An 11143-nucleotide genomic window follows, 5' to 3' on the forward strand; every position below is an offset into this window, starting at 1 on the left:
TACAGAAAGGATTTGGGCACATTGGAGAGAGTCCAGCGGAGGGCAACGAAAATGGTTTGGGGGCCAGGACACAACTTGTGAGGATAGGCTAAGGGAACTGGGCTGATTTAGTCTGCAAAAGAGAAGACCAAGGGGAGATTTAATAACAGCTTTCAACTCCCTGCAGGGGGGCTGCAAAGAGGATGGAGCCGGGCTGTTCTCAGTGGGGGCAGATGACAGGACAAGGAGCAATGGGCTCAAGCTGCAGCAAGGGAAGTTTAGGTTGGATATAAGGAAAAACTTTCTCCCTAGGTAAAACACTGGAACAAGTTACCTAGAGGTGGTGGACTCTCCACCCTTGGAGGTTTTGAAGGCCTGGCTTGACAAAGCCCTGGCTTTAATGACCTAACTGGGCATGGTCCTGCTTTGAGCAGGGGGTTGGACTAGATAACCTAAGGTCTCTTCCAACCCACATTTCCCATGATTTTAAAGGGAGGCACTGTATTTTCACCGCTGTGTTCTAAGGGCATGGCTGCGTTTTAAGGGCTCAGAAAATGTAACGCGTATTAAGGACAACAACTTCACTCTCCAGAGCAGAAATGGCACTTTTAATGATAATTTTAAGATGCAACTTTGATAAAAAATGGTATCACTGCAGAATAAAAGTCTCCTTTATTGTTACGCGCCTTGAGTATGAATAGACGTAATAGTTCTTGCTGTGAGAAGCCGTGTGCGAGTACAAACATTAGGATCAAAAATAAAATGGAAGTTAGTGGAGACCATTTTTTCAAACAGGGCAAGCAATGGTGCTGTGGTATTTGCAGTGGGAAGAAACAACTGTGGGCAGGAGTCTTTGCAGCAATTTTCTGCCCCAAGTACAGAGAAGGAAAAGGGTGAGCATTGCTGGAGCACATTTCCCATGTTTTCATGACCTCCATAAGTTGCCTTGGTCTCTCCGTGTCCTTTTCCGTAGGTCCCCAGGTCTTTGCAAAGCCCCGCTCGGCCAGTTCTCTGGTCAGATGAGGGTCCAGCTGCAGCACCTCGCCATGCTTTTTCTTTTCAGTCCTCCACTCATGAGCTTTTTGCCTTCACTTGGATCAGGTTTTTAGGAGCTCCTCAAAGACATTTCCTCTTCTCTTCTGTTCTTCTTCCCCTTCAGATATGCCAGACATTAGGCCAGATAAAGTCCAGGTCCGCAAAGGTCTGGCCTGCTCAGGAGGCAGATGCTGTGGAAGGTAAGAAAAGCAACAGGCAGCCACTGTTTCAATGGCACCAAACAAAAAACATTTTTGCCTCCGTTTGGAAATACCATCCCCACAGCCTCTTCCCTGTATTGGGAGATGGTGGATGCCATAAGTCATCTCTGACCTTACTTGGACACTTGCTTCAAATCACGCTGTGTACTCCTAGAGCAGGTGAGCAGCAAGAGCCTTCCTGTTCCAAGGGTCTGAGCAGCGTGGCACTGGGTTGCAAACCACGGAAGTGATGGCTGGGTTTCTAGGAGCATGGTAGGTTCGGGTGAGGGATGAGTCTGAGGATGCAGGCGAGAAATTGCATTTAACCCTCTATAGGCAACTCTTATAAGGGAGGGCTTGTCAGGATTTCAAGTGACCCAGAGGCAGAGATACAGTTTGGCACAGAAGGCTACAGGGAACCCAATGTGATAGGCACTGCTATCAAAATGGCCTTGAAGGATATGCAGTGGGATTGGAAGGATCCAGCTACCTGTTCATAAGAGGGACAAGGGCAGCTCTGCCTTGTGATGTCAGTGCCATAACAGAGTGTATTCAGTACCTTAAATTTTCCTTTAGGTCCCCGTGAGACATGCATAATTCTCTGTTCAATATATGCAATTTTGCAGTGTTTGTTAAGGGCCTTAATCATTAACAATGTCCTGTGCCTTTCGCCTTATTACCTCTACGTACTGTCCTGCATTTCGTGCACAGAATTTATTTGCTGCTGCAAAGCTATGCTTTGTACTAGAAAAATAATGCCTAGAGAATATCTGGTACTATGCTGAGACAATGCTTTGAAACGCCCTTTGTAACATGCAGCAAAAGCTATAACCTCAAAAAGGGCACCCAGCACACCAGGAGATAGGTACATTGTTGCAGTATACTCAATAACCACATTTCTATTTCAGTAATGCAGTGGACTCAATAACCACATTACTATTATAGTAAAGTTTTCCTTGGTGAAGGTGGGAGGATGGACATTGACTATTTAGGCACTTGTGTGGAGGGGAAGAGGATGACATTGCCATGCCAGGAGCCTGGGAAGACGCAGAAGGAGAGTCTAGTGGCAGCCACGAGCAAAGAAATGTTAAATGCTCACAGCAAGGCAGATTCTGAACAGATCAGTAGATGCAGCTCCTATATGGATGAGGGCAAAGCCAGACCTCAGAAAACCCGTGTCTACCCACCTCGCTGGCTTCCAGGGAAATGCATGTCTTATGAGGCAGCCCCAATTACTTTTAGAAATAAAAAAACCCAAGTTTAATAAGTGAAGAAAAAGTTACTTACTGGGGTAAAGTCCACATGGGCATCTTCTTGGTTGCTTGTGAAGACGTCCTGGCTTATCGGTCATTCTCTGTCTATCTTGTCCCAGAGTCTTTGCTGTCCTGCAATGCCTCAGCACGGTGACAAAACCCTGTTGCATTCTTCACCATGCAAACCATTGCCCTGAGAAATAACAGAGGTTGGTTTTGGTCTTGGGCTGTAAGCCGATTTCAGATCCTTGGTTTTGATCCAGTATTCGGAGAGGTCCCTGCTGATTCCAGTGGAAGATTCAAATGCAATTTTTGGCATTAGCTTCAGCATCGCTGGGAAGTAAATGTATTTCATTCTTTGCATGATACTAAAACTGAAGCTGTCAAATAAATCTGGGCTGAACATTTCTCTTGACATTTTCCTGCCTTCTCCGCCTGGTCTTGTCCATGTGTTTTCCAATCTGTTCGGTGCATTGCGTGGTTAAACAAAAAGATATTCTCGCTGATTCTTACTGTTAGCCTTGGCCAGGTTCAGAACAAGAGACATGCAGATCCTATACTGAGATCCAGGAAGACACAGACATCTGTGGACAGCATTACTGGACAGGACCCCGAAGCAAAAATATGGCAAGATTTTCATTAATGTTTACAGCTATCTGGAGAGGAATCCAGCCTGCCATTGCTCTGTGAGCTGCAAGTCCAATGAATGCTCAAGCTGTTGCATGTATGGAAACTTATGGTAGGATATAGTTATATCAAGAAGCCCACTCCATGCAAAGCCCTGGCAGTAGGAAAGGGCACAGTGCTTGCAAAGAAGGAACACAGGTATTTAATTTATTTCATCCACAGGCAAAGAAAAAAAAGTCCCACAATATTCACCTGGTAAAGCAAAGGTGATGAAAAAGAGATGATCTTGACCTGTGCTATGAACAATTTTATGGCAGGAATTTTCAATAGGCATTTTCACCTGCCCAACCCAACTCCCAAAGATATTCAGTAGGATCCCTTAGGATTCCTTGAAAATCCTATTTTAACTGCATTAAGGGATTTGCCTTGCAGGGCACTCCCTAATGAGGGAGATGAGGGTGCCCATTACCTCCAAAGAGATATTTGGCAGAGGCTGAAGGTCCTGGCTCTAGAAGGAAGTCCCATGGGCTATATGCTATACATATCATTGGTAACACGACATAAAGAAAGCTACATACAGTTCGGAAGATAACCCATTCGCTATGGCAGTACTCCAAGGTGCCTCCAAACTCTGGTGTTAGCTGCCTTTCATCAATATACGTCAACAAATCACTAACTGAACTCAGCATAACCACCTAGGAACAAGGGGACACCATTAATCAGTCATTGCAGCTTCATCACAAGGAACACGCACATCAAGTCTGAAACACGTTATTTATGAACAATGGTTTTGCCCCCATTAAGGTGTCTTTATTTTATTATTATGCCATCAGTTAAATTTGTACATATCAATTAAAAGCTAAAAATATACATGCTATTTTAAACTTATATTTAAAAATCCTCCATTTGGGTTGGCTTAACATGGGTTGATCCAACCTTCTTTGAGCCAGACCACGTTGAGCAATGGCCATTAGGCCTGGGTAGTGTTGAGTGTAGACAATGGGTTTCACAAAGGGGTAAGAGGGACAGTTTACCCACCCTTCAGTGAGGTTTAGGGGCAAAAAGAATGATTTCCATTTGCAATCTCCGATTGGACGTGCCAATTAGTAAGTGAATTCCACTTACTAATTAGTCATTGGAATTCCAAAGTGTTGGTCAGCAGCTGTGACAGAGGCAATGACTAATCTGGAGAGAATATTTGGGTTTTTACCTGACTTCTAACTATAACTCTTGTGAACACCATATAATCAGTCTCATCTTAATTATAATTTGGTAGCACGTGCCTACAAGCCTCAGTCTGAAACAGGTCGCTGGAGGCTGCAATCTTGCCATGACTTGACACAGACTTGATTTTATGCACTGTGAGCGAGCTCCTGGGAACTACTGGGACTGTTCACACTGCATAAAGTTACGTTAATGTATGCCTTTGCAAGACATCAAAATAGAAAATGCACACTTACACAGGCCCCAATTCTGCAGCTGGATCCAGAAGGGACTCCAGCAAAACCCCAATGAGGTATCAAATGGATCAAGTGCAAGAGTTCACATCTCTGGAACTGACTGTGGAGTCAGAGCCTAAATGCTAGTGTGCAAGGAGCTGTGACATTTTTTTGCAGGGTAGGGCAAGTCTTATGCGGGGAAAAACATACCCCTGGTTTTGCAGGGGTAGAATACCAAATTCTCCAAAAAGCACTGATTTTGTTTTTCTTTTTGATTGAAAGCAGAACCTTTTGGAGTGCAAAGTGTAAAAAATCCCGTGTGGAAAAAAAAAATTATTTTGAAGCAAAAAAGAGCAACACTTTACACATCTTGCAAGCGTGTAATGAAGCGTCCTCACCTCAAGTTCTACAAGTCCTGCTCTGCGAGGATGTAAAGACCCATTGATTTCAAAACAATTTGTGTTCTTAACTTGCTACGTCTCAGAGACTCTCAACAATTGCAATTGTTGGAAGTCCTTGAAATGTGTCCAGCTGAGAAAACAAACTGGTTTGAATCACTCTTCTAAAAATAAGTAAAAACACCTTTACAATGATGGCTACAGATGGCACCAATAAGAGACTTTTAAAATGGGTGCCACTTCACATGTGAGAAACATTAAATTGGTATTAAATATTTTCCAAATGGGTGCCACTTACCGTGGGCTAAACATTAAATTGGTATTAAATACTGCCCTGTCACCCTGCTGAACGAGTTCATTCAGCTCTGGGTGGATTCACGGAGGGCAGCAGCATGATTAAGCTTGTAACTCCACTTCTCATTACGGTGTTTCTTGTGAACAGCAAACTATAGGGTACAAAGCCGTCAAGTCAACCCCCACAGGCATGGACCACATACTACTCCAAGGGAAAGTAAATGTATTTGTATGTATTGCTCCCAGGAAGGCTTGAAAATCCAATTCTTCCAAAAAAAGATTATGATGGAGATGTCTTTAAACAGCATATTAAAAAAATACCCCTGGTTACCCTTTCCTCCCAGGCAGATACCAAACAGTTTCAGCAAGCAACTTGATTCAAAGTCAGTTTTCTAGGGCTATATGAACACAATGCAGATCAAGTCATACCGGTAATTTGAGAAGAAAATCCTCCTGACTAAAACGAAAGCCAATGTCAGTGAAAGTGCGCTGGAAAAACCCAGTGGGGCGCAGAACCATCACCAAGTGCAGGTTCCCAGGGAAAGAGGCCTGCAAGAAAGCATTGAACGTGATCAACTTGGATAGTCCACTGGTCTACACTCAGGCAGGACCTCACATTTAACACAAAGTGGATCAAAATACAGAAGTGACCCTTACTTTTTCCTCCTGATCATCCATTCATTCCCTTCTCTACCAGTTACCCTTTGCCTCCCTCTTGTATAGTCCAACCTGGACTGTACATCTTGTAGCACAAAGAATATGTTTTGCTTGACATAGCTGAATAGTTGCTCTTGTAGTTGCTGCTAGTTTCCAAGCATTTTCTGGTGCTACCTAGGAAGCTCTCACCAATGTTGAGTGCTTGGCATTGGGCATACCAATGGTTGCTGTGCTTGCGGTGGGCATACCAAACCATTTTCCAACCCAATGGTTCTGGGCATACTTGCAGTGCTTGGCACTGGGCATTTCAAACTCATTTTCCCTGAAGACCTTATAATCTAGGATAGCATTAGAGATAGCAAGTGAATTCAAGAACCAGCAGGAAACCATATGTGGGGAAAAGAGCACAAAGCAACAGGTACCACAGCACCAGACTTGCCTAATTTCCCAAGCAATTGGTAATTAGTGCAACAGGTGAGATTTAGAAAGGGAGAGCTTAAGAAGGATCTCATGGCTTTGGAGATAACTGGTGAGTGACAGACAGAGTCAGAAAATGAAGTGTAGTCAGAAATCTAGCTGTTAAAATCGGGTTACAAGGGACAGAAACTGAACTATGACCCAAGTACATCCATGCCAAATCATAGGGCCTCCCTCACATTTTGAGCTGGCCAAGAAACAAGCCAGCCTAGAAATCACAACCCAGAAGCTAGCCCGGGTGACATTATTAGAAGAAACGGCAGAACGCAAAGATGAAATGGTGATATCCATTGTTTCAGACCACCACCGACACAGTACTTGGATCATTTTAAATGGTCAAGAAACTTATAAACCATGTATAAACCATACATGATCTAAGCCTTCAAGAGGCTGAGAAACTACACAGTCCTTAATCCCAACATATAAAAGCTTAGCACCTTTGAAGTCCACATCACATATAAAATAATAGTTCATATAATTTAGGCAAAATAATTTATTTTTATATATATATATGTATATATAAAAGCTAACTTCTCACTTGGGCAAGACAGGAATACTTTAAGTTTGATCTAAAATGAATGACACTTGACGATTATGTGCTCAAGTGATTTTCTTTCCCAGTTTTCACATACTTTTGTCTTTATTTTAAAAGACGGTTTTCATGAAGGCATGAACAGAATGTGGAGTATTAGTTTATCTGCCAGTACACGCAGTAGGAAAGATAAGCAATATTTCTGGCCTTGAAAAAAGATGGTCACACTGAAGGGATTTCTGAATGGTGAAAAGGATAGCAGTCAGTCGATGAAAATACTGAATTTGAAACACCCTAACATTTTCTACCAAGAAATAAGCACATGAGTCATAGCTGCAAAGTAACAGTAGCTGAACACATTCATTATACTTGCATGCATTTCTCATAAGTATATCAAAAATACCCGGCTTGTCCTGGGTAATTAACAGCCACCATTTGGTCTGTGACAAGAATGCTACATTTCTTATTCATGTTGCTGGTGCCTTCTTTCAAACAGATGGTTGACAGTGGAGATTTTTTTTATACATAACAGTTAAAAAGAACGCTGAATACCTCGATGGAGCCAAGAGTCATACATTTTACTTACAGACAAGTAAATGACATAACCCCATCAACTAATTCAGATATACATTATTCCAGTAATATCCAACTTTGCCAAACTCTCTGTCTCCACCTATTGCCCTGTGGCTTATTATTTTTCTGGGTCTATCTGAAGAATGTCAAAAGTGACAGAAGCACACATTTTAACAACTTGCGACTCCCATTAAAGGATTATACATTGCAAAAATGTCTTCATGCCACCTGTTAGTTCTGCATTGGACACATTTCCACTGATGTGGGAGAGGGGAGAAATAACACCTCGCTAAAATATCCACTAGCCCATATTTCCCCTGGGAAAAAAAAAAGTGTGCGCACATGGGGAAAAGTGATGAATGTTACATACGGTAGCTGTACTATAGTAAGAGCAAAAAAGGGCCTGGATAGTCTGCACGCCAGGGTACCTAATCTGTGCACACAAAACATGGCTTGGTTCCATAAACATGCAATTAGGTGCTGTTCAAAAAAAGCCATTATTTACAGCTGAGACTTGACATCCATGAATTACACTGCAATTCATTTGTTGGATATCCTTTTGCAAGACAAGGCTTTGGTTGAGGTTTATAGTAAAGCATTCCGGTGCCAACGGCTCCTCTTACAAATGGGCACTGATCTTTCAGATGAAAGGAGCCCCATAAATGCAATACATTAATCAGTCGCTATTTTAAATGGGAGCAGGGGGAAGAAACACGAAAAGAAACCAATGCAAATTAAATACCAAAACCTTGTCCCGGTGAAGTCAAAGGGAAGTTTGCCAGAGGTCTAGAGCAACCCACTAAAAAGCCAATGAAACTGCTGCCCTAGTTTCAACCGCTGGATGCCATGCCTTGTCCTTTCCGGTATTCATACAATATTGATCTATTATAAAACGTTAATGCAATGCTTGCCATCGCCCAACAATAATATCGAAGCCAAGAGCGGTGTAGAACTTGCCGAATGAACCTCCAACTGGGTCACTCCTGGACTCAAGCTTTGCAGCCAACACCAACTTTCCCCTTCCAAGCAAGCAGAGAAACTTTTATTTAAGTGTTGCTGGTTCAAAACCTGCCTATTGCTCCCATCTAGAACTGGGCAGGAAATGGTTTTCCCATCCCGTAAAACTTTGACACCTCAAAAATGTCCCTGATATTCACAGAGAGTGCACGACTGCCCAGTCATTACAGCATTTGCCTACAACATGAATTCATGTTCATACTGCATTGGACCGGAGAAAATGCACCGCCTCCCTAGGTAATCCATCCCAATGCTTAACCACATTTACAGTGACAAAGTTTTTCCCAACAGTCAGGCTAAATTTGCCTCATTACTTCTCCTTGGGTTCCCTGTGCTTCAAGGTTGCTCAGAAAGCACTTCTGGAGGTCACCAAGTCCAAACCCCTGTCCAAGGTGGCTGGGTTATCCAAACCATCCCATGCAAACCCTTGTCTTGCCTGCCTGCAGCTCAGGAACCCAAGGGCACATTTCAGTGACCAGGCGAGTTGCCTTGAGATGGGGGTCATCCTCCTCAGGACTTCTGATCAGTATATGAGACTTTTTCTGCCCCCCAGATGCTTCTACTTGCTGCCCCTCAGCTCTATGTAGACATTAGGATCTCCAGGCATCTGCTGTCACCCTGTCGGGAACAGCACGTCAGAAAACACAAGGATCAAGGGCTTAGCTAAAGACTTTACACCACAGCAACTTTATGAAGTAGTTGGGGCTGGTCCTGCTTTGAGCAAGGGGTTGGAATAGATGTGACCTCCTGAGTCCCTTCCCACCATCATTGTTTAGGATTCTGCTCATAATGCCGGTGTGAATGATGTGCTTGTGAAAAAAAAACCAACAAAAGAGCTGCGTGTTTCGGGGTCTGATTCCACACCTCCGAACCATCATTTCAGGCCAGACAATTTCTCTGCAAAACCTTCAATGGTCAGTCCCCATTCAACTATACAGAGAGTACCATCCTACTCTGAAATAGGGCCATTTCGGAGCCGTGCTCTCAGACTGTGATGCTATATAGCAGCAGAAAACCTACTGGGCGATGAAGGCCCTGCCGCCATGTGGGAGACAATTCCAGCCAAATGCCCCCGTGATGGCTTCAGGGGAGGCCCATCAACGAGGTATCAAACTCCTCCTCTTGTCAGGGCAAAGCTGCTTGGAGCAAGGTACAATAGGTTGCCTTTGAGCATGTCCAAGATTTGGGCAGTTGCAGTACCTCTCCGCATATCATAATCTGGTGCAAACGCATCCTATTCTGTCCTATCTGCAGCAAGGGTAAGATATAGTTGGCTAGGACATTTTTAATGGCACGTCTTACCTTTCCGTGAGAGTCAAATACCTATCATGCTGTTAAGCACATGTCATGTTTTACCCCAGAGGTAGCTGCACTTCTAGATTAGGTCAACACAGTTTCTACTGGCTCTGAAAACATTTGGAGATTTTTTTCTGCATAAGTAGTGATCTCTTACATGCAAGATTAAGGTCATCTTGGTCGTTAAAAGGGTGTTCGGCACCAAGAAACGCATCCTTTGCAAACAGATCTCTACTGCAAGTTACATCTGGAAATGAAAGGTCTCTTGATTTAAGTCTGCCATCACTCAAAAGTCATCCTATAGGAAAGGACAGGGGGGAAAAAAACTTAAAAAAAAAAAAGCCACAGATAATAATTATTCAAAACGAACCTTTATGAAGTCTAAAACCCCAAACCATTGCCCTTTAAAATCAGTACTCTTTAAAAATTACGGCCTTTAGCACGTATCAGCCTAAAGCTGTTACGTGAGCATGTGGGCCGCTCCACCACCCCGCTGGGACAGCACGCCGTACGTCCCAAAAAGTGAAAAGGGAAAGAGCCTTAATTTTGCTCCACTGCCATTTATTTAATTTTTTTTTTTTTGCAATGGTGAACACTCAAGGGAATCCTTTTCATTTGCTAAAACCTCGTAAAAACCCCCACAAAATCCAGCCCCTTCTTTCCACGTTCCCTAAAACGCGCGTGTCAATCATTCGCGTAAATTAAAAACAAAATAAAATAAAGAAACCACCCACCCAAAGCGGACGCCGGCCCATCTCTGAACGCGGCTCCTCGTCCCACGACAGAATGACCAGCTTCGGCACCTGCCTCCCGTTAAGCGCGTCGCTGCCCCGCGCCCTTCGACACCGCGCGATTTCCATCCCGATATTTTCCGAAGCCGATATTTATCGTACGATCATCGAAAGCGGAGGGGACTGCAGGAGGTCACACCTCGCCTGACCCACAGCCGGAGCAGCCCACCAAACCTCCCGGGGCGGAGATGCCACCACGGCTCCGGGCCGCCCTTCGCGTGAGGCGTTATTCCTAATGCCACCCGGGCCCACCCTCGCTGCAACCCCCTGCAGGGAGACGAAGGCCTATTCAACACCCCCACTCCCCCTCAAAAAAAAAACAAAACAAAAACAAAAAAAAACCCACAAAAAAAAAAACACCACAAAAGCCTAGGGAGGATTATACCCGGCTTGTCCTTCTGGGAGCAAACCCCGCTTCCCCCGGCGCGTGCCGGGATGACCTCCCTCCCCGCGGGCAGCCGGGCAGGGACCGCGCTTCCCTCACGCACCCCAGCCCGCGCTCACCGCATCTCTCCTCAGGCGCCGGCCGCTTCTGGCGGCGCCGGCCTCGGCCATGGCTGCGGCTCCCGCCCGGG

At 44.4% G+C, this 11143-nt stretch overlaps 1 protein-coding gene across 1 annotated transcript in view; it reads right to left on the reverse strand.

Moving 5' to 3' along the window:
- The window catches only part of MCF2 (MCF.2 cell line derived transforming sequence), a 70662-nt gene that overhangs the window by 48846 nt on the left and 10673 nt on the right, over positions 1-11143 (reverse strand). Inside the window, exons 5-6 of the mRNA XM_019536176.1 lie at positions 5655-5774; positions 3673-3789 (exon numbers count right to left, since the gene is read on the reverse strand). Coding sequence (XP_019391721.1) covers positions 3673-3789; positions 5655-5774 — 237 coding nt within the window. The remainder of the gene's footprint in view (positions 1-3672; positions 3790-5654; positions 5775-11143) is intronic.

Source organism: Crocodylus porosus, unplaced genomic scaffold (assembly GCF_001723895.1).
Source record: "Crocodylus porosus isolate Cpor-Errol unplaced genomic scaffold, CroPor_comp1, whole genome shotgun sequence".
In the NCBI taxonomy this organism is placed as follows: domain Eukaryota; kingdom Metazoa; phylum Chordata; order Crocodylia; family Crocodylidae; genus Crocodylus; species Crocodylus porosus.